The sequence below is a fragment of the Lucilia sericata genome, unplaced genomic scaffold (genome assembly GCF_015586225.1).
Source record: "Lucilia sericata isolate MDLA Ls3-8-SP2 unplaced genomic scaffold, ASM1558622v1 Contig000249F_arrow, whole genome shotgun sequence".
In the NCBI taxonomy this organism is placed as follows: domain Eukaryota; kingdom Metazoa; phylum Arthropoda; class Insecta; order Diptera; family Calliphoridae; genus Lucilia; species Lucilia sericata.
In genome coordinates, this window is record NW_023994275.1 from 123,901 (window position 1) to 148,634 (window position 24,734).

Below are 24,734 nucleotides of genomic sequence, written 5' to 3' on the forward strand. Positions count from 1 at the left end.
CGCGTGAATTGGTTCTCAACCACTTCACCGAGGGTCCTGTCATGCGGCTTGGGGGGCAAAGGTTTCGGAAGTTTTGTCCCGGGCTGCTGGCCCTGAAGATTATCCTCCTCCGTTTAGGCGCGTCTTTAGACGTGAGGGGAGACTCTTCTCCAGAACGGCCAATTTTCCCTTAGCCCATTCTAGAGATGACTTGTCCTCTTTATTTAGCGACTCAACTGGCTTGCCAGCTAAGCGCGCTAGAATTTTGGCGGCGGAGTGCCGTTGTAAGAAGGCCCTTTTTGCCGGTGTAACGTGCCTAGGGGTCTTACTATTCGCCGTAGTGGCATTGGGTGATGCCGTTTGAGAACCCGAAATCTTGTTCGCAGTTCTCTCGTGCATAACCGGCACTGGGGTTGCTACCTTGGCTTTTGTGGCCTTGGTAGTCCCCGAAACAGGGGGTTCTATCGGCATTTTGCCAATACGGACCTGAGCTGCTTTTGAGGTACTTGGGGTGACATTCAGGGTACCTCGCTGCTTATTTTGCTGCATCCAACTTTGGAGCCAGATGCTGATATTGTTTTGCGACTGCTGGATCCCTTACCGGATACGCGGGGTACGGCTTCTTATCAGACATTGAACAATGATACGGTGTGCATTTTATACTTGCTGCCAAGTATGTGATTCTGCATATGATGTGCTTGCAGACCACCAAGTGGGAACAGACGCTGGTGGATTTAGACGGACATATAAGCCTTCGCATCGCGTCAAGATGACTACCCGTCGCGAAGGCGTTTTTATTTAAAATCTTTGAAAATGTTAAAATTAAGCGTATTTGAGAACTTAGCCGGCTTACAGTCGATTTTAAGCCGCCGAAGATATTTTTAGTGTCAGCCGCCGCCGTCAATATTTGTAGGCACAGGGTTCTAACAGAGCAGTAGTTCATAAAATTTTCTTGAAATTAGACACACGACCAAGAGAAGAAAAATAAACATACAAAAATAATACGGGAGTTTTATAATTTCGAAAGCATTTTTTCAATACAAAAATTCTTTATAATTTTTTTAGTTCTTTTAATTTTATTATTGTACAATAACCTAAAAACAACCAGTTTAATTATAAAATAAAGTAAGAAGTCCTCATTACTAAGGTTAAACGTTAAAAGAAAACGAATTAAGAAAAAAACTAGAACAAAAAAGTTGACGCCATTTTGGTGTATGTGTTGGAGACCTTATAAAGTGAAAAAAATAGAAAATCAAGAAAAAAGTGCGTGTATGTGTTGTGTATGTGAATTGTGAAAAAAATAGCAAAATAAATCTATATTTTCAGAAAGATTTTCATAAATTAATAACTAAAACCTAGCAAAAAGTTAAAAGTAAAATAAATTGTATGTGTTGAAAAAAGTAAAAAATAGAAGAAGAAGCGAAAAGTAGTTGAAAACAATGGCAAAGGTTTATGAAAAATCCATTTCTCAACTTAGCAACAATTCCCTATTGCAACAACAACAGCAGCAGCATCATCTAACACAGCAACAGCCCTCTTCTTTATCTTCGTCATCTGTGCTATTGCAACAACAACAATCTGTGTTAAGCAACATACAACAACAGCAGCAACAACAAAAACCAAATAATAATAACAATGCCCTTGCAAATGCAAACAATTTTATAGGTGGTTTTAGTTCTTTCGATAGTGATTCTTTACCCGATTATTCTGAATTCGATTCAGAATCGGTAACATTGGATTATTTCAAGGAAAGGTATGAATGGTCTCGAACTTAAGGGAGTTTTTTTTCTTTTTTTTTTTGTAATTTTATAAGTTCGTTACGTTTTGTTTGTTTTTCTTCGTTGATTCGTAACTTTTGTTATGTTTTTGTTTTGTTTTATTTGTTATTGTTTATTAATTTTGTTGTTTGTTGTTTTTGTTAATCCATATTTTGCATTTTTTTATTTATTTCTTTTTAACATTAACATTTTTTATTATTTATTTACTTACTATCCCCTAAATATTTTCTTTTGTTTACTTTTTTATTCCTCCTCGTTCTTCTTCTTGATTGCCCACCCCTTTTCGTTTTGTTGTCATTTTTTAAGTACCTTTAATGTTTCCCGTTACATTTTTTTATTGTATTTCTTCTTCATTTACGAGAAAAAATCTAAAGCAAAAAAAAAAAAACGTCATTAAATTGTCCTTTGTTTTGTTTTCATTTATTTGTTCATTGTTGTTTTTTTAATTGTCATTTTTATTTCGTTTATGTCATATAATGTCTAGAAATTCATTCACAGGTGCATTGTTTAAACACAACAAACATTTTTATTCGAATTTTATAAATGAAACAGTGGTATTGATTAATTTAACTTTTATCAAAATTTCCCGTATCATAATTAGCATAGACATGGTATTGTTTGACATTAAAAATTTGCCATACTAGGTATAGGTATTTTCTGCGAATGTGAGAAATATTGTATTGGTTGTATATTGTTAAACGCTCTGTTTTGTTGGGATAATATAAAGGAAATACCATTTCTTCCTTTATTTTATATACATAAATTAGATATAGAAATAACTAAATTTTGTGACTGGAAGTTTGAAGATCAAAAGTGGCTTGGTAATAGGCCAATTTTATTAAGTTAGAAAGTCTCTGAATTACAAATTTGTTGGCCTGTGCAATTAAAGGTTCTTTATGGTTAAAGAATAAGAAATTGACTAAAATGAGTGATAATCCTCGGCATCTTCGAATAACGTGAACAGTTTACACTATTTTAGAAGCTTTAGGTGCTATAAAGCTGCTCTTAAACTCTTATAATACCTCTAACTATAATACATACCCTAATCCAAGTACAGATTCCATCATAATAAAAGTCATTGAAATTTCTTCCTTTGCTTTAATAAAAATTTTCAATATTACATATATTAAAAAAGTTGTAAGATCTTTTTATTTTCTCTTTTTGTTTTCATTCAATGTAAATTATATTAGATCATCAACGATGCCAAAAACATAAATTACACCATATTTGCTAGTAGTATTAAATTCACTTGTATAGAAACCCACATCTATTTTGTGGTCGTTATTGTTTGAATTTAAAAAGTTTCACATTCGTTGTAAAGAAAGAAAAAAACACCTAATAACATGCTTAATAATTTTTAGTTGAATATTTTAACTAAAAATTAGCACATAATTTCATAGACATGGCAAACAGTAGGGGTGATCTAAATAGCAAAAAAAAAAAAACAAATAAAAGTAAAAATTTCTGTTTTACAATAATTAAATTAAAATGAAATTAAGAACGGAAATAGACTAGAACTGAACCAGAACTGAACTAGAACTGAACTAGAACTGAACTAGAACTGAACTAGAACTGAACTAGAACTGAACTAGAACTGAACTAGAACTGAACTAGAACTGAACTAGAACTGAACTACGAACTGAACTAGAACTGAACTAGAACTGAACTAGAACTGAACTAGAACTGAACTAGAACTGAACTAGAACTGAACTAGAACTGAACTAGAACTGAACTAGAACTGAACTAGAACTGAACTAGAACTGAACTAGAACTGAACTAGAACTGAACTAGAACTGAACTAGAACTGAACTAGAACTGAACTAGAACTGAACTAGAACTGAACTAGAACTGAACTAGAACTGAACTAGAACTGAACTAGAACTGAACTAGAACTGAACTAGAACTGAACTAGAACTGAACTAGAACTGAACTAGAACTGAACTAGAACTGAACTAGAACTGAACTAGAACTGAACTAGAACTGAACTAGAACTGAACTAGAACTGAACTAGAACTGAACTAGAACTGAACTAGAACTGAACTAGAACTGAACTAGAACTGAACTAGAACTGAACTAGAACTGAACTAGAACTGAACTAGAACTGAACTAGAACTGAACTAGAACTGAACTAGAACTGAACTAGAACTGAACTAGAACTGAACTAGAACTGAACTAGAACTGAACTAGAACTGAACTAGAACTGAACTAGAACTGAACTAGAACTGAACTAGAACTGAACTAGAACTGAACTAGAACTGAACTAGAAATGAACTAGAACTGAACTAGAACTGAACTAGAACTGAACTAGAACTGAACTAGAACTGAACTAGAACTGAACTAGAAACTAGAACTAGAACTGAACTAGAACTGAACTAGAACTGAACTAGAACTGAACTAGAACTGAACTAGAACTGAACTAGAACTGAACTAGAACTGAACTAGAACTGAACTAGAACTGAACTAGAACTGAACTAGAACTAACTAGAACTGAACTAGAACCTAAACTAGACTGAACTAGAACTGAACTAGAACTGAACTAGAACTGAACTAGAACTGAACTAGAACTGAACTAGAACTGAACTAGAACTGAACTAGAACTGAACTAGAACTGAACAGAACTGAACTAGAAATGAACTAGAAATGAACTAGAAATGAACTATAACTGAACTAGAAATGAACTATAACTGAACTAGACTGAACTAGAAACTGAACTAGAATTAAACCTAAACTAAAACTTATCTAGGTATTTGAACATTCTACCATCCCTGTCACAGCGGAATTACCGATCGAATGTGCATACTTTGTATAGACCTTTACAAATGATTTGATTTTTATTTGATTTCCGATTCTAATTTTTGTCATTTGTTGTTTTTTTTTTATATAAAAAAGGCTTAACAATAATAATATTGTCTATTGTCGGTTGCTTTAAAATTAAGTGCCTATTTTTATTTTATTATTTATATGAATTGTATTATTTGTGTCTGATTTTTTAGTGATTTCATAATTGAAATTAACTAACAATACATTTTATATCCATCTTCCTGTCTCATCCCCAGCCACCAACAACGAACACATACCAAACAAACATTCATCTAATCTATTCATTTGTCATTTGTAGCATACAAATAGTTTTCATTATATGTATGTATTCGGTTGTATTTAGATTTATACATCTTCATACATATAGAAATACATATACATTTTTGATTTAAATTATCTATAAAGGAATATTAGTTTTTGACTTGTTTCTGAGAAAAAAAATGAAAATACTTTTGGGTGGACAAGAAATGTGTTGTGTAGGAGTAAAAGTATTTTAGGTCTTTTTGCTATTTGCATAAATTATGCTGTTTAATAATACCTTGTTTTTTAGCATAATAATAATGTTCCAGGGAATGTACTAGTTCTTCTGCAACTTAGGGCTACTTTTAGCCATTCGAAACCCAGAAGACTAGCTATTTTAGAAGTGCTTATCATAGAAGGAAGTAATTGACTTCAATCAATCATTCATTCAAAGAGAAAGTCAAATAGCTACTCCAAAGGTGCCATTACATCGCAATGAATCTTTTCGCTTAAGTGTATATTATCTAGATTACTTTTGGACGAATTAATAACCTTGACACTTTCCTAACCAATTAATATGTATTTCTTTAAAGAATTTACTTTTACTCTTCACCAGTAATTAGTCGTACATACATAGATTTTTGTTTAGTCTGCTATTTTTCCTTCTCTATACACTTTTTTTTTTATACTTCTCTATTCTATTCAACCATTCATACCATTTTTTTCTCATTTGATTTAAAATGTTGCTGCTGTTGCCAAAAATTTTCATTTTTTCCCTTTTTACCGAAATATTTTTTTCATGTCGTTTTGCTTACATTTGCTTCCTTTAATGCAAATATTCATAAATTTTATCTTTTGTCTACACGTTTTTTTTATAATAAATATTCTATGAATAGTTTTATAAAATATTTTTTGTATTTGTTCATTTCCATTGTAGTTGTTGTATTTTCTATTCTTTTGATTATTGCCGTCTCGTAAAACTATTTCTTTTAGTTTTGTGGTTGTTGACTTTGCTTTTGTCACTGTCACAACTACATACATGTATGTATGTGTGTGAATGTAAATGTTGACAAACATTCGTATCAAAAAATTTTTAAGTAAAAATAAACAAACAAATAATAAAAACATCATAATGATGAAAAATTATTATGATTCAATATTTATTGATGCGCAACAATGACTAAATGTTTCCAATGATTATTATTTACATTCTAAACAAATACATATTTTCTATTTTCTATACTTGTTGTTATTGTTGTTATAATATGAAAGTTATAAAACTTTTTTTAAATCATACATAATATTCATACACAAACTCTTACATATACATACATAGTAATGTGCATAGTACTATGCAATAAATTAGTTTTTAGTAAATGTTTTCATTTAATTACCCAATAAGTAATATTGTTACTAAAATACAGGGAATTGCTTGGAATTTTTTAAAGTTAAAAACAAACGATTTCTGAGATTATCATTTAAAACAATAAAAATACTTTGTAAAGAAGTCCTTCGCTTAAGGATCTTGGGAGTAAAGCTCCTTCGTCGTGGCCTTTTGCATCCTATTTGAAATTTGAGATATCGTGATCTAAAGTTTTAAAATACTTAATTTTTGGCCCATTTTGATACGTTATAACAGCTTTAAGACAATATTATTTATAAAATTTTGTAGACCATCTGAAATTCCATTCTGTCAATTTTAAAATAAAGGCTTAACATCTTTGTCCTTCGAGATGTCGTCACCTAAAGCATGAAAACTCTGGTTTTCGGTGTATTCATGGTACTTATACCCTAAACTACTATATTACGAAGGGTATTATTCTTTGTAAATATTATAATATTTGATCCACACTTATCTGACATTGTTCCAATTGACTCAAAATCACTTTATAATCCGATTTAACAATGTCTGTCCGTTCGTCAACTTCAATGGATGATATCTCAGTATCTACAGCAGATTTTTAAAGAATTAAAAAAGTATTTTTATATCTCAGAAGTGAAATTCTGAGGCTAGATTCGGAATAAGCGCAGCTCCATACCCTAGAATAATGTACTTTAAACTTTGGATTAAAAATTTGTCAGCCTGTATAATTTACCAAAGTAATAAAATGTTTATTGGGTAGATAATTTTACCCAAAAGTTTCACTACAAATATTTTATTTTATATTGGAAAATTTTATTTTAAATATGTATTTTAACACAAAAAATATGTTTAAACAAAAGTTTTTAATAATGCACATTGTTATAAACAAAAAAAAAAAATATATATTTTTTTTTAAATAAACACAATATGTTTAGTAATTTTCTAATAAAATTTAACATGTTTTTCAGCAAAAATTTAATTGTTTTTGCATTTTTTTCCTTTTTTATTTAAAAATTAATAATAGCAAATTCTATATAATTTCTTTAAAAATATATTGGAGAAAACAGATAGTGTTATAAATAATAATATACATATTCAAATTTAGATGTATTAGATTTTACGATCTCAACAGTTAAAATTTTAAACAATAAAACTAAGATTTAATTTGACTATTATATTGGTAAAATCTAAAACATGTAAATTTGAATAAATTACGAGCTATAATACTATCTGGTTCGTCATTTATACATATTTTTTTTTAACAAATTATTTTGTTTGCCTTATCTTCTCGTCTCTTTAATTAGTGTCAAGTTTGTTTTAGTTTTCTATTTTTGTGGTCATTTTAAAATTTTGTTTGTGTGCATGTACATATTGCTCTTGTAAAATGTCCATCGTCCATCAATGACCATCAAACAAATTTGATAACAATAATCCAATTAAACTGCTAAAATCCTCTTAATTATGGTTAGCCAATGTTAACATATTGTTCAAAGGGGTTCAAGGGGGGTTCAAGAATTTCTAGGAACTTCAATAATTTTGAAACTCTCTCCACATGGTAAATTGTTTTCTAATTCTGATAAATGAGATCAAATATATTCACTTCAGACTGTAAAAGATCAAATTCAAAAACATCAGGTTAAAAAGTACGGATTCAATGAGATCGGATTCAACTAAATTCGATTTAAACAGATAAGATTCAAACAGATCAAGAGGAAATATTCAAACAGAACAGTGCAAGAAGGAGCTATGGATCGGAAATTTAGTTTGCTTTGTCTTAGTCATAAGAGCAAACAGATTCGCTTTAGATTCTAACATATCAAATTCGAAAGGGTCATATTCAAAACTATCTGGGGCCAAATTCTGGCATTCGAAAGCTATCGAAATTCCCTATATTTTTTTAAAATTCGATTGAGGTTTCGATCGCTTTCGACTACCATAGATAGATAGATAGATAGATAGATAGATAGATAGATAGATAGATAGATAGATAGATAGATAGATAGATAGATAGATAGATAGATAGATAGATAGATAGATAGATAGATAGATAGATAGATAGATAGATAGATAGATAGATAGATAGATAGATAGATAGATAGATAGATAGATAGATAGATAGATAGATAGATAGATAGATAGATAGATAGATAGATAGATAGATAGATAGATAGATAGATAGATAGATAGATAGATAGATAGATAGATAGATAGATAGATAGATAGATAGATAGATAGATAGATAGATAGATAGATAGATAGATAGATAGATAGATAGATAGATAGATAGATAGATAAATAGATAGATATATAGATAGATATATAGATAGATAGATAGATAGATAGATAGATAGATAGATAGATAGAAAGATAGATAGATAGATAGATAGATAGATAGATAGATAGATAGATAGATAGAAACCTGATCGCTCTTACTGCATTCTGTCATATTTATTGCAACCCAGCTTACACATTTCATTTTTTCAGAAATTAATCAAAAAAGTAAAAATCTACATTTATTAAAAATGCTCTTGTTTTATTTTCTTTTTATATTTTTCAAGTTGAGGAATATTTCAACTTGCCGAATATGATTGATGTTTTAAACATGCTAAAACATCAATACTTTTCAAAGACTTTTTTAATCTCAAAATGTTAACATCACTACAGTACACCTCTCTTTACCTTAAACAGAACTCAACTTATACTTTTGCTAATTTTGCAGACACTTGAGAAAATTTCTATGTTTTCAAGTGTAATTTCTACTCTAAAAAGTGTAAATGATTTTTTTAAAAGCCCCCCACTACCTCATACACAAAAAAATAAAACAAATTCACTTGTAAACAGATGGCAAACAGTGAAACAAATTAGAAAGCGCCACTAATAAATACAACAAATGCAATAAACTAATGTTTTCAAAATGTAATTAGATAATATTGCAACAACAATATGGAAATAAAATCAAAACAATAACAAGACCACCAATAATAAAACACAAGTAGGGGTCTTAAAAGTTCGTTAGGGGTCCCTCACTTTATTTATATTCATTCAACCAAACACAGCACCACCCAACACTACAGCAGTAGAGCACCACAGCCATAACACAGTTTGACAATGACAAAAAACTAAAAAAAAACTACAACTAACTTGAGCAATATTCATTGTTAAAATAATGAAAAATAACAAAAACATACAATATATATAAAACAGAATTGTTGAAATATGTAAAAGAGTAATTTGATTTCTATCCATTGTAATTCATTGAAAATTATCTTTCTATAAAGGTTTCAAAGTTAAAATATAGTCGAAAATCTTTCAGATATTCGAAATTAGAACTTATTAGAATACCTTGAACCACTCAAAAAGGAGAATAAGTTATCATCCTCCCGATATTCTTCACCCCTCGTTGCCGTTCTATAAACATTAATTTTTAACAATAATTAATAAATACTTTAATTACTCTGTTATACCATCTACAACAACAATTTAAACAATATAATCGTTGTAGTGTAAATGAGTTCAAATTTGTAACAGACAAACAAACAAAATAATTTTTGAAAAAAAAAAACAAATACAGCGCAACAGTAACAAAAAGAAATGTAATGAAAAACGCCACTTGAAAAGAACATGGTGAAGACCCCACACTCTACCCCTCTGACCAACTAACAAACCAACTTGTATATATTCATGCTAAAACACTCCCATATCAGTGTCTCGTACTTCACTTCAGTGATAACCAACAACCCAGAAAAATTTGAGGAGAGTGTAGTGTACATATGCAGCAGCTCTATAAAATATTATTACAACAGACAACGGCGTCATCAGCGTCATTGTATATATTTGTTTTTGTTTATACGCTGTTAAGTGTCGCTGTAGTAGAGGGTGTTGCAACAAGTGGGGTTATGTTTATAAAGAAATAATGCAATTCTTTTTATAAAACTATAATTCTAAAAATCTTTGAGCCAAAATTTGGAAAATACTTATAATCAACCTTGGGGGCGAAAGGGTTAATAACAAAATCTTTTACCAAATTAACATTTCTTATTGCTAAATTCTGTTTTAATAAACATATTTTTTTAAAGTAAAATATCAAGTGCTTCCATACCACTTTTTGTTGTTGTTGAGTAATTTGAAAACTTTTATTTGGTTGAATTATTTTTTAAGTGATCGTTTTGTTTTTTCTATTTAGTCGTTTATTTGTGTCTTGTATTGTACGTGCGTGTGTGCGTTCGTTCGTTCGTTCGTTCGTTCATTCATTCATTCATTTGTTTTGTTTTTCAATTTCAGTATTTTTCTTTTCGTATTTATTTTGACGCATTTTTATGTTGTTATTATTATTGTTGTTGTCGTTGCATTTATTGCATGTTGCTGTTGAAAGATGCTTTTAATTTCTATAATAAATTCTATCTAATTGAAATTTAAAAATTTTGCTGTCATTCGCTGTCATATACATACTTACATAAACACACACATCGAAAAAAATATTTAAAATAAACATCAAATAAAAGAAACTATTACCAGTCATTAAATAAAACCCAGCAGGGAAAGTGAATTTAGTTAAAGTTGTGGTTATTTTGAAACTGTGTAGTTGTCATTTTCTGGCCTTTTTTTGCACTTAGTATAGCATAGTCTAGTGCATAGCCTAGTCTATAGTCTAGTCTATAGTCTAGTCTATAGTCTAGTCTATAGTCTAGTCTATAGTCTAGTCTATAGTCCAGTCTATAGTCTATTCTATAGTCTAGTCTATAGTCTAGTCTATAGTCTAGTCTATAGTCTAGTCTATAGTCTAGTCTATAGTCTAGTCTATAGTCTAGTCTATAGTCTAGTCTATAGTCTAGTCTATAGTCTAGTCTATAGTCTAGTCTATAGTCTAGTCTATAGTCTAGTCTATAGTCTAGTCTATAGTCTAGTCTATAGTCTAGTCTATAGTCTAGTCTATAGTCTAGTCTATAGTCTAGTCTATAGTCTAGTCTATAGTCTTCTAGCTATAGTCTAGTCTATAGTCTAGTCTATAGTCTAGTCTATAGTCTAGTCTATAGTCTAGTCTATAGTCTAGGCTATAGTCTAGTCTATAGTCTAGTCTAGTCTATAGTCTAGTCTAGTCTATAGTCTAGTCTATAGTCTAGTCTATAGTCTAGTCTAGTCTATAGTCTAGTCTATAGTCTAGTCTATAGTCTAGTCTATAGTCTAGTCTATAGTTTAGTCTATAGTCTAGTCTATAGTCTAGTCTAGTCTATAGTCTAGTCTATAGTCTAGTCTATAGTCTAGTCTATAGTCTAGTCTATAGTCTAGTCTATAGTCTAGTCTATAGTCTAGTCTATAGTCTAGTCTATAGTCTAGTCTATAGTCTAGTCTAGTCTATAGTCTAGTCTATAGTCTAGTCTATAGTCTAGTCTATAGTCTAGTCTATAGTCTAGTCTATAGTCTAGTCTATAGTCTAGTCTATAGTCTAGTCAATAGTCTAGTCTATAGTCTAGTCTATAGTCTAGTCTATAGTCTAGTCTATAGTCTAGTCTATAGTCTAGTCTATAGTCTAGTCTATAGTCTAGTCTATAGTCTAGTCTATAGTCTATTCTATAGTCTATTCTATAGTCTAGTCTATAGTCTAGTCTATAGTCTAGTCTATAGTCTATTCTATAGTCAATTCTATAGTCTATTCTATAGTCTAGTCTATAGTCTAGTCTATAGTCTATTCTATAGTCTATTCTATTTAGTCTGAAGTCTACTCTATAGTTTATATTCTAGTCTATAGTCTAGTCTAAAGTCTTGTCTATAGTATACTCTATAGTAAAGTCTTGAATAGTCTATAGGCTTGTCTAAAGTCTAGTCTATAGATTAGTCTATAAACTATAGGCTAGTCTAAGGTCTACTCTACAGGCTAGTCTTTAGCCTAGTTTAATATATATGTAGTCCAGTCTATACTGTAGTCTGCAGTCTACCCTATCGTCTAGTCTTTAGTCTAGTCTATATTCTAGTCTAGTCTATAGAATAATCTATAATCTATTCTGTAGTAAATTCTATAGTCTAATCTAAAGTCTAGTCTATTTTTCAACATTTTTACGTTTAAAATGTCTTTGAGTGTATAATTAGACCAGTTCAGTAACTACAAACTTTTCTTTATAACATCATAGTGCTAAGTCCCAGCTGGGGAAATAATTCATTTAAATTTCATCTCATTTTCTCACATACCACATGCCTTGGTTTACTTTTTATCATAATGTTAAGTATATATATTTTTCACAACTTTTTTATGATTTTTACAAATTGTTTAAATATCTTTTTTAAAAACAGTTTTAAATACAAATTCCAAAGCTTAAAGTGTTCAAAAGTGCATTGAAAAGAGCCGTAAAGTTTAAATAAATTATTCCCTACAAATACTAATAAACAATTAAAACTGCAGCTACAAAAAAGCATAATATAATAAAAAACCCAATTAAAAGATACTTTTTACAAAAAATGAAACTAAAAATAAAAACTTTATCAAATAATTAACAACATATTGATTGATGGCATTCCCTTGCAATACACACAAAACGTTAAAAATAATATTTTAATAAAAGACTTTTTTTCCAAACTAACGCTAAACTTTTTTGATAAACAAATAAAAAAAAAACAAAAGCATTTTTTTGTAAAATACAACAAATTAACCAAATAAGCAATTAAGTTTTACATATTCAATAATAAGTTTAAAATAAACAAAATAAAATAAATTTTTTATAACTCAATTAAATAAATTTAAAACTACAAACATTATTTTACAAACTGGTAAGTAATTGCTTGAAATATAAGTTATTTTTTCTTTTGTATGTTATGATGTTTTTTTACTAATATTTTTCATAACCTAATGTTTTGGTTCCATTCATTTTCAAAATGTCAGTTTCTATATTTAAAAAGAAAACTTTAAGTATTATTTTTATTACAATAATAAATACAAGTTAAATTTTCCTTCGTAATATAGAAACTGCTGACTAAATTTCATTTGGAATACTGAAACACATTATTAGCCATTTTTTTTTATTAAATATGTTATTTCTTATTATATAGTTCACGACGTCCATCACCATCGAAAATGGCGCCCACAACGACTATCGAGACCATAACAATCACCAGACCTTTAAAGGTAAGAATTTTCGCTTATTATTAAAGAAAATATAATTCACTTAAAGATCCATATAGAAAAGTATATTAGGTCCGATTTTCGGAACTAATTTCCAACGTACTCCTCTTTTTAAACAAAGCAAACAAGAGTTTTCATTTTCTTCATTTGACATTTATCAAAATCTGTCAAATTTACTGACAGACGCAATGCTGCTCATCGTTAGCACGTGTTAGAGTATTCTTTTTTAACATTACACTTGTCGGCAGCCATAATTGGCATGCCATCTGATCTGTCAACAGTGTCTTGGCTTTCAGACCTTGATCTCTTTTTTTTTCTTTCAAATTTGCGACACAATTTTTTTATTATTGCAAAATAAGAACAAAAATATATAATTATTTTGCAAAAACTAGTACATATAGATATGAAATACTACTGATAGGTAAAGGGTGTGATTTTTTAAATAAAAATAAGATAAACAATACAAATTAATAACATGATTTCAATTTGGGTTGTCTACGTAAACATGGAAGCTAAAAAATCTAATTGAAAACCCAAATCCATGGAAAGAATGGACTGTAGGCCAGTTTATAGTATCGACTATCGGCTAATATAATAAATGGCTGAGTTAGACTGTACAACTATACAAAAACAACATGTATTTTGTTTTAGTTTATTGTCAAAAATTTCATATTAAAAGTAAACAATTAACAGTCATGTAAACAATAACAACTTTAGACAGAAGTCTAGTCTATAGTCTAGTCTATAGTCTAGTCTAGTCTATAGTCTAGTCTAGTCTAGCTCGATAGTCTAGTCTATAGTCATAGTCTAGTATCTCTATAGTCTAGTCTATAGTCTAGTCTATAGTCTAGTCTATAGTCTAGTCCTATAGTCTAGTCTTCTATAGTCTAGTCTATAGTCTAGTCTATAGTCTAGTCTATAGTCTAGTCTATAGTCTAGTCTATAGTCTAGTCCTATAGTCTAGTCATAGTCTAGTCTATAGTCTAGTCTATAGTCTAGTCTATAGTCTAGTCTATAGTCTAGTCTATAGTCTAGTCTATAGTCTAGTCTATAGTCTTCTAGTCTATAGTCTAGTCTATAGTCTAGTCTATAGTCTAGTCTATAGTATAGTCTATAGTCTAGTAGTCTATAGTCTAGTCTAGTAGCTAAGTCTAGTCTATAGTCTAGTCTAGTCTATAGTCTATAGTCTATAGTCTAGTCTATAGTCTAGTCTATATAGTCTAGTCTATAGTCTAGTCTCAAGTCTAGTCTATAGTCTAGTCTAGTCTATAGTCTAGTCTAGTCTTGTCTATCTAGTCTATAGTCTAGTCTAGTCTATAGTCTACTCTAGTCTATAGTCTAGTCTAGTCTAGTCTATAGTCTAGTCTAGTCTATAGTCTAGTCTAGTCTAGTCTAGTCTAGTCTAGTCTATAGTCTAGTCTAGTCTATAGTCTAGTCTAGTCTGGTCTATAGTCTAGTCTATAGTCTAGTCTATAGTCTAGTCTATAGTCTAGTCTATAGTCTAGTCTATAGTCTAGTCTAGTCTATAGTCTAGTCTAGTCTAGTCTAGTCTAGTCTATAGTCTAGTCTATAGTCTAGTCTATAGTCTAGTCTATAGTCTAGTCTATAGTCTAGTCTATAGTCTAGTCTATAGTCTAGTCTATAGTCTAGTCTATAGTCTAGTCTATAGTCTAGTCTATAGTCTAGTCTATAGTCTAGTCTATAGTCTAGTCTATAGTCTAGTCTATAGTCTAGTCTATAGTCTAGTCTATAGTCTAGTCTATAGTCTAGTCTATAGTCTAGTCTATAGTCTAGTCTATAGTCTAGTCTATAGTCTAGTCTATAGTCTAGTCTATAGTCTAGTCTATAGTCTAGTCTATAGTCTAGTCTATAGTCTAGTCTATAGTCTAGTCTATAGTCTAGTCTATAGTCTAGTCTATAGTCTAGTCTATAGTCTAGTCTATAGTCCTATAGTCTAGTCTATAGTCTAGTCTATAGTCTAGTCTATAGTCTAGTCTATAGTCTAGTCTATAGTCTGTCTATAGTCTAGTCTATAGTCTAGTCTATAGTCTAGTCTATAGTCTAGTCTATAGTCTAGTCTATAGTCTAGTCTATAGTCTAGTCTATAGTCTAGTCTATAGTCTAGTCTATAGTCTAGTCTATAGTCTAGTCTATAGTCTAGTCTATAGTCTAGTCTATAGTCTAGTCTATAGTCTAGTCTATAGTCTAGTCTATAGTCTAGTCTATAGTCTAGTCTATAGTCTAGTCTATAGTCTAGTCTATAGTCTAGTCTATAGTCTAGTCTATAGTCTAGTCTATAGTCTAGTCTATAGTCTAGTCTATAGTCTAGTCTATAGTCTAGTCTATAGTCTAGTCTATAGTCTAGTCTATAGTCTAGTCTATAGTCTAGTCTATAGTCTAGTCTATAGTCTAGTCTATAGTCTAGTCTATAGTCTAGTCTATAGTCTAGTCTATAGTCTAGTCTATAGGCTAGTCTATAGTCTAGTCTACAGTCTAGTCTAGTCTATAGTCTAGTCTATAGTCTAGTCTATAGTCTAGTCTATAGTCTAGTCTATAGTCTAGTCTATAGTCTAGTCTATAGTCTAGTCTATAGTCTAGTCTATTGTCTAGTCTATAGTCTAGTCTATAGTCTAGTCTATAGTCTAGTCTATAGTCTAGTCTATAGTCTAGTCTATAGCCTAGTCTGTAGTCTAGTCTATAGTCTAGTCTGTAGTCTAGTCTATAGTCTAGTCTATAGTTAGTCTATAGTCTAGTCTATAGTCTAGTCTATAGTCTAGTCTATAGTCTAGTCTATAGTCTAGTCTATAGTCTAGTCTATAGTCTAGTCTATAGTCTAGTCTATAGTCTAGTCTATAGTCTAGTCTATAGTCTAGTCTATAGTCTAGTCTATAGTCTAGTCTATAGTCTAGTCTATAGTCTAGTCTATAGTCTAGTCTATAGTCTAGTCTATAGTCTAGTCTATAGTCTAGTCTATAGTCTAGTCTATAGTCTAGTCTATAGTCTAGTCTATAGTCTAGTCTATAGTCTAGTCTATAGTCTAGTCTATAGTCTAGTCTATAGTCTAGTCTATAGTCTAGTCTATAGTCTAGTCTATAGTCTAGTCTATAGTCTAGTCTATAGTCTAGTCTATAGTCTAGTCTATAGTCTTCTATAGTCTAGTCTATAGTCTAGACTATAGTCTAGACTATAGTCTAGCTATAGTCTAGTCTATAGTCTAGTCTATAGTCTAGTCTATAGTCTAGTCTATAGTCTAGTCTATAGTCTAGTCTATAGTCTAGTCTATAGTCTAGTCTATAGTCTAGTCTATAGTCTAGTCTATAGTCTAGTCTATAGTCTAGTCTAGTCTATATAGTCTAGTCTATAGTCTAGTCTATAGTATAGTCTAGGCTATAGTCTAGTCTATAGTCTAGTCTATAGTCTAGTATAATAGTCTAGTCTATAGTCTAGTCTATAGTATAGTCTAGTCTATAGTCTAGTATAGTCTAGTATAGTCTAGTCTATAGTCTAGTATAGTCTATAGTCTATAGTCTAGTCTATAGTCTAGTCTATAGTCTAGTCTATAGTCTAGTCTATAGTCTAGTCTATAGTCTAGTCTATAGTCTAGTCTAGTCTATAGTCTAGTCTATAGTCTAGTCTATAGTCTAGTCTATGTCTAGTCTATAGTCTAGTCTATAGTCTAGTCTATAGTCTAGTCTATAGTCTAGTCTATAGTCTAGTCTATAGTCTAGTCTATAGTCTAGTCTATAGTCTAGTCTATAGTCTAGTCTATAGTCTAGTCTATAGTCTAGTCTATAGTCTAGTCTATAGTCTAGTCTATAGTCTAGTCTATAGTCTAGTCTATAGTCTAGTCTATAGTCTAGTCTATAGTCTAGTCTATAGTCTAGTCTATAGTCTAGTCTATAGTCTAGTCTATAGTCTAGTCTATAGTCTAGTCTATAGTCTAGTCTATAGTCTAGTCTATAGTCTAGTCTATAGTCTAGTCTATAGTCTAGTCATAGTCTAGTCTATAGTCTATTCTATAGTCTAGTCTATAGTCTATCTATAGTCTAGTCTATAGTCTAGTCTATAGCCTAGTCTATAGTCTAGTCTATAGTCTGGTCTATAGCCTAGTCTATAGTCTAGTCTATAGTTTAGTCTATAGTCTAGTCTATAGTCTAGTCTATAGTCTAGTCTATAGTCTAGTCTATAGTCAAGTCTAGTCTATGTCTTAGTTATAGTCTAGTCGTCTGTAGTCTAGTCTATAGTCTAGTCTATAGTCTAGTCTTGAATATAGTTTTGACTGCAACCTGTAATCCGGATTGAGATGTTTCAGATCAGTTTCAAATATTTGTGGAAAAATTTGTAATCAAACATTTAGATAATTCTACCGTTTACAAAATTCTTGGTACAGCAAATGAAGTCTATGATGTCCGAACTCATAACAAGATTTTATGCTGTTTGTAAACATCAACATTTGTAAACATAAAAATTTTAAACATTTTTTTATTATTTGTATTTTTTTTTTAATCCTAGGTCATTGCATTTATTTGTGGTGTTATAGTTGTTCTACTCATGATTATGGCATTGGCTTCCACCGATTGGCTAATGGCTGAAGGTTGGCGTCAAGGCCTCTTTGTACACTGCATTGAAGAAGATGTATTGCCACCACTTCCATTCAATTTACATGATCCTCCAGGCTGTTATCCCAGTCGTGATGTCTGTAAGTATTGATTTGACAACTTCATAAAATGTTTTTGTTTTCTGTTTTTTCTAATTATTGTTTTTATTATGTTTACAGTTTATATTAGAGCAACTGCTGTTCTGTGTGTCATAACATTAATTACGGATGTTGTTGCAACAATACTAACAGGACTTGGTTTAAAAACACAAAACCACAATTTAAAATATAAATTTTATAGAATTGCGGTATTAGTAATGTTATTATCATGTAAGTATATTAATAATAGGTGAATATTTTCTTAAATGTTTAATAAATGATATCTTTATGAATCAAGAATCGGAAAAGTTGCCCTTTATCTGTTAGAGACTATTTTGCTCTTAGTTGCAAAATTTGTCAATGTTTTTTATTTATTATATTTATTTTGGATTCTATTTATTTTAATTAAATTTTTTTGTTTACAGTATTAGCTGTTTTATCGGCCTTAATTATTTATCCTGTATGTTTTGCCGGTGAATTAAATCTGGGTGAGTTGCATTTGTTTACTTTGAAAGTAAATTTTTAACTAAAAACATGTTTTTATCTTTTCTTTTGTCCTACGTTAGCAAATCGACCAATTTGGGAATTTGGTTGGGCCTATGGCGTAGGCTGGGGTGCAGCTATTTTCCTATTTGGAGCTGTTGTTCTATTATTATGCGATAAAGAATCAGAAGAAATTTACTATAAGGAAAGAAAAATTGTACATGAAAACCAAATGCGCGCCTAGGCCAGGCCGCACGACCTGCCTGACGTCGTTCTTTAGACATATAAGTATACTTTTTGAATTGAAAACGAAACAATTTTATTTATTATAATTATTATCAGTTATTTTACTCTTACTTTTTGTACTACCCTAAACCAAAACAAACTTCCCACTCCCATAATGTTGAACTTATATCCCCACATTACTACATATTTTCATATACACACAATCTTTCTTCCCCCACCCCAATTCCATGGAAATCTATTAGTTTGAGAAAGACTTAAGAAAACGCAAAAAAAGAACACACTACTCCCTCTATTAACTCGTACATACGCGCATTATAAAATGGAATAAAGTAAAGAAAACGAAGGAAAAAACCATAAAAACATATTTAACATCATAGACATTTAGAATTGCATATATTACTATATACTAATGAAAAACAAATTATTAACAAAAAAACCAAACAAACAAAATCATATGAATCGTATACAAAACATATATAAAAATCGTATATATACATTAACATATATATAGAAATATATAGAGCACATATTTATTTAGAATTTATTTTTGAAAAATTCCCTTTTTTGGTTTTTAATAAATGTTTGTTGTGCCCCATATTTAGTTGGTTTTTCAAACCTTAACGCTATAAAATATTTTAATTTTGAGTTTAATTTTTTAGATGCGATACATTCAAAACAAAACCTATAATCCTCGTTACATATTTATATAGAAAAAAACGTATAAAACATTTAACATACATATAGAAATCTTGTCAAAATATGTAATTGCTTGATAGTTTCTTAATTTTTTTTCACTTGTTTTGTTAATTTTTAGAAAATTTCCTTTAATTATTTTCTCAAAATTACCACAAACAACAAAAATGTTTACTATAAATATTTGGCTAATATTCCATGTAGTTTATATGTGTGTAATTGTGTAAAAGAAAATTTTATTAGACAAAATCCGTAAAAAACCAAAAAAAAAAAGAATCTCCAAAATATTTAAAGAAAAAAAAACGTATTCAAAATTTATTATATGTATAACAACAAAAACCATTTTGACAAAAACTAAAAGAAAATATTTAAAAATGTTAAATAATAAAAGGTAACCCGGTCCGGATTAAGCATTGCTTACATTATATGTATAAACTTTTAATTTATTTTTATTTTCATTATTTTTTTTTCATATTTAAAACAAAATTATTAAATATTAAACCAGAGTAATAAATATATTTGTTAATAATATTATCAAAATATTTAAAGCAAATCTTTGTATGAACACCAAATTTATACCTTAACTAACATGGCACAAAATATTGAAGTTTTTCAAAATTTCAAATGAACACCCACCCTTCCCTTTTTTAAACATTTTTTTTTTATAAATTAAAAACAAAAAATTTTTATGGATAAATTTCCTTTTAGGTCAAAGAGTTTTGTTTCCTTTATGGTAAGGTTTTCTTAAGACAATTAAATAAAACTATATAGCAAACCAAGTCGTGAGTCAAGACCAGTCTTTAAACTGGTCTGTAGTTAAGACTATTGCATGGTCTATAGCCAAGAGTACAGCCTGGTCTATAGTCAGAGTATAGTATGACTTATAGTCAAGATTCTTAACAAGGTCTGTTGACAAACCTGCAGACGGTTAGTATTTAAGGCTATATACGAAATATTTTCAAGACTATAGACGATCAATAGTCAAGACTATAGACGGTCTAGATTCAAGATAATAGACTTTTTATAGTCAAGACTATAGACGGTCTATAGACAAGACAAGATACGGTCTATAGTCAAGACTATATATAGTCTGATGTATAGTCGAGACTATAGCCTGATCTTTAATCAATACTATAGTCTGATCTATAGTTGAAACTATAGTCTGATCTATAGTTGAAACTATAGTCTGATCTATATTTGAAACTATAGTCTGATCTATAGTAAAGAGTATATCCTAATCGGTAGTCAAAACTATAGTCAAGATTATGGTCTGATCAATAGTCAAGACTATGGTCTGAACTATCTATACTATACTGTAGTGTGATATATGGACAATCCTATAGACGTTGAGTAGTCAACACTGTAGACGGTATATAGTCACGACCATAGACAAAACTATAGTCTGATCTATAGTCAAGACTATAATCTGATCTGTAGTACAGACAATGGTCTAAACTGTATTCAAGACCATTGTCTGATCTATAGTCAAGGCAATAGTCTGATCTATATTCAAGACTATAGATGCTCCGTAGTCAAGACTATAGATGTGATATAGTCAACACTTTAGATGTTCTATAGTCAAGACTATAGATGTTTTATAGTCAAGACTATAGATGTTATATAGTCAAGACTATAGATGTTCTATAGTCAAGACTATAGATGTTCTATATTCAAGACTGTAGATGTGATATAGTCAAGACTATAGATGTTCTATAGCCAAGACTATAGTGTTGACTATATGTGATATGGTCAACACTATAGATGTTCTATAGTCAAGACTATAGATGTGATATAGTCAAGACTATAGATGTGATATACTCAACACTATAGATGTTCTATAGTCAACATGTTATATAGTCTAGACTATAGATGTTCTATAGTCAAGACTATAGATATTCTATAGTCAAGACTATAGATGTTCTATAGTCAAGACTATAGATGTTCTATAGTCAAGACTATAGATGTTCTATAGTCAAGACTATAGATATTCTATAGTCAAGACTATAGATGTTCTATAGTTAAGACAAAAGATGTTCTACAGTCAAGACAATAGATGTTCTGTAGTCAACATGTTATATAGTCAAGACTATAGACTGCTCTTTAGTCAAGTCAAAACTCTTTGTAAAACAAGAACAAAAACATTTTGCTATGTACTTTTTTAGTAAAAAACATTAAGCATTTTTTTCACTTTACACCCTGTATTTCCAATTTAACACATTTTCATTATAAACATTTTATTTCACATAATAAGATAATTAAATGATATCAATATTTATATATTTTTATAGCTAAAAAACTAAGACACTTTATTTCTGTAAAAAAAAAACATTTTGATATTTTCTTACGAAATTTATCAGTTTCGTTTATAAAAGTCATATTCATAATGTTAGAAAATCTTGTATACGATTTGTTAACAAAATTAAGAAATTCAAATTATATGATTCAATTTAAGGATTTTACTGCAAATTATATAACTTTAAAAAGAAATTTGAAATATATTTTAGAAAAATACTCATGAATTTGTTACAACATTTGAAAAAATACTCATTTAAACAAAAAAATTAAATATTTTTTATAACAATTTAAAAAAATACTTTAAAAAGTCTCCAATATCTTGGAATTAACTACTAAAGTTTAAAATGGCCTCTATTTCAATACTTTTTATATTAAAATTTAGATTTCTGCTAACAAATTTGGTAAATAAGTTCGATTTTCAAAATTATGAATATGATTTTTTTCTACTTTCTTAATATATGTTTTAGCATAAAATACGTTTCGTTTTTATTCAAATGGTAGTTAAAACTTGTTCGAATTGTTTTTATTTTAATTCTAATATTTATTTATTATTTACAAAACTTATAATTAATAGTTTTCTTTTCCTTTTAACTGGCCTTTTCTCAAGAAAAAGTAAACAAACGACTAATTAAAAAAAATAACTGATGTTTAAACACTTGTTTTATAAAATTTAAAACATAATAGTTTAAGTTAGTTATTTTTGCTTATAATTATTTATTAAAACTCCTTCTACTCCTCTTAAAACAAACTGGCAACTTATTTAAATTCCTATAATTACAATTTGGGCAGCTATAATATTTCGAAATTATTTCGAAAAAAGCAAACATATCATGTCTATTAATTTTTATAATTTTTTCAATTATTTATGTATTATTTTTTTATAACAATTTATTTTTATTTTTTTTACAACTCTACTTAAAAAACTGTTAACTTGTTTAATTAATCATAGTATTTATAAAAAAAAACATTTTGCATTAAATAACAATTTGAAGCGGAAATCTCGGAAATTTCTTTAAAATTTTATTTGAAATAGATTTTTGCCGTTTAGATTGTTATTTCATGTTCTTAAACCTCCTTGACACTTGATTATTGATTTGTACAATTTTATTATTATTGATTATTATTTTTATTATTAATTTGTTTGTTCTTAAATAAAAAGTTTTTATTTAACTAAAATTTATGGTGTTTTTTCTTTATTCTTCTGATTTAAATTTAATATTTTCTTTATTTATTAAGTTGTTATTATTTTAAATGATTTTCTTAAAAGGTTTAATAGGGTAGACAAAATTTGAAAAAATTCGTAAACTAGGGTCTAAAGAATAAAGGATAGACATAGCTGCGCTGAATCCGAATATGACCTCAAAATTTTGTCAACCACATTAAGTCTGGACTATAGTCTTGAATATAGGCTATAATCTGGACTATAGACTAATATGTTGATTATAGACTAATATCTGGGATATAGACTATAGTCTGGACTATAGACTAAAGTCTGCACTATACAGTATAGTCTGGACTATATATTATAGTCTGGACTATAGACTATAGTCTGGATTATAGACTATAGTCTGGACTATAGATTAAAGTCTGGACTATAGACTAAAGTCTGGACTATAGACTATAGTCTGGGCTATAGATTATAGTCCTGGACTATAGACTTTTGTCCTGGACTATAGACTCTAATCCTGGACTATAGACTTTAGACCTGGACTATAGACTGGGCTATAGATTATAGTCCGGACTATAGACTATAGTTTGGGCTATAGACTATAGTCTGGACTATAGACTGAACTATAGACTGTAGTCTGGACTGTAGACTATAGTCTGGACTATAGACTGTAGTCTGGATTGTACACTGTAGTCCGGACTATAGACTGTAGTCAGGACTGTAGACTATAGTCTGGACTATAAACTATAGTCTGGACTATAAACTATAGTCTGGACTATAAACTATAGTCTGGACTATAGACTATAGTGTGGACAATAAACTATAGTCTGGACTATAGACTATAGTCTGGATTATACACTGTAGTCCGGACTATAGACTGTAGTCAGGACTGTAGACTATAGTTTGAACTATAAACTATAGTCTGGACTAGTGTGGACAATAAACTATACTCTGGACTATACACTATAGTCTGAACTATAGATTATAGTCTGGACTAGTTTGGGCAATAGACTAATGTCTGGATCATAGACTAATGTCTGGCCAATAGACTATAGTCGGGTCTGAAGTATAGACTTTAGTCTGTAGTATAGACTATAGTCTGTACTCTAGGCAATAGTCTGCCCTTTAGTCTTTAATCCGCAGTCTGGTCTATAGACCGTACTCTAGACTAAGTCTGCACTATAGACTATAGTCTAGAGTATATAGACTGAACTGTAGTCTTATTTGTAGTCCATTTGAGACTTTCTAGGGCCTCTTAAATGATCAGTTTATAAATTACAGGTTTATTATATACATAAATAAGTTATTAAGTGTTTCCTTATTATTATTCTTATGTTAATTAAGAACAAGATATTTCTACCATTAAATATAAACACAATTGAAAATGTCATATTTCACTAAAGTTACAATTGTTAAAACAATTAATTGTATTAAATAACAAAAGAAACGGTTTCAAATGTTTCAATTTTTAACAAGCAATTGTGTTTATATTCTCAATTTTTTATATATTTTTCTATGTTTCTTTTTTTTTACAACTTTTTTTTTACAAAATATTTACAACATGTATCAACTAAGACAACTCAATGCAACTTTTGTGTTCCAAGCAATTCAAGTTTTCCATTATTTTTATTAAATAAAACTACAACCAAAAAAAAAAAAAAAGAAACTTACTAAATACTAAATTACAATAAACTATTAAACGAAAAACAGAAACTCACAACAATATTTTCACGCAAAACACACACAGTATTGAAATAATAAAAAGAAACTAAAATAAAAGAACAATGTATACTATGCTCATTAACTTCGAAAAGAAAACTCACATCACAAAATGTCCATCTTAATTATAAACTATTTAAATT

The 24,734-nt window shown here is 29.4% G+C and overlaps 1 protein-coding gene across 10 annotated transcripts; it reads left to right on the plus strand.

The window, feature by feature from the left end:
• Positions 1-881: 881 nt before the first annotated feature.
• Positions 882-19,682, plus strand: LOC119602688 (transmembrane protein 47). Of its 10 annotated transcripts, XM_037954330.1 has the most exons (8): positions 946-1,248; positions 1,306-1,732; positions 12,466-12,939; positions 13,219-13,294; positions 17,804-17,990; positions 18,069-18,218; positions 18,413-18,475; positions 18,554-19,663. In XM_037954330.1, exons 4-8 carry the CDS (start codon positions 13,244-13,246, stop codon positions 18,712-18,714), a joined length of 612 nt encoding a protein of 203 aa, XP_037810258.1. In that variant the 5' UTR covers positions 946-1,248; positions 1,306-1,732; positions 12,466-12,939; positions 13,219-13,243; the 3' UTR covers positions 18,715-19,663. The 10 variants fall into 10 exon arrangements, with proteins under 10 accessions (XP_037810256.1, XP_037810261.1, XP_037810254.1 ...); XM_037954328.1 differs by lacking the exon at positions 12,466-12,939 and having other exon boundaries at positions 882-1,104; positions 18,554-19,682; XM_037954333.1 differs by lacking the exon at positions 1,306-1,732 and having other exon boundaries at positions 902-1,104.
• The last annotated feature ends 5,052 nt before the right edge of the window (positions 19,683-24,734 follow it).

Bases quoted from the DNA above. Each gene is read 5' to 3' on its own strand.
- LOC119602688 (XM_037954328.1), top strand. From the start codon at position 1,419: ATGGCAAAGGTTTATGAAAAATCCATTTCTCAACTTAGCAACAATTCC. The intron at 1,733-13,218 runs GTATGAATGGTC...CTTATTATATAG, and splicing joins TTGGATTATTTCAAGGAAAG to TTCACGACGTCCATCACCAT. The intron at 13,295-17,803 runs GTAAGAATTTTC...TTTTAATCCTAG, and splicing joins CAATCACCAGACCTTTAAAG to GTCATTGCATTTATTTGTGG.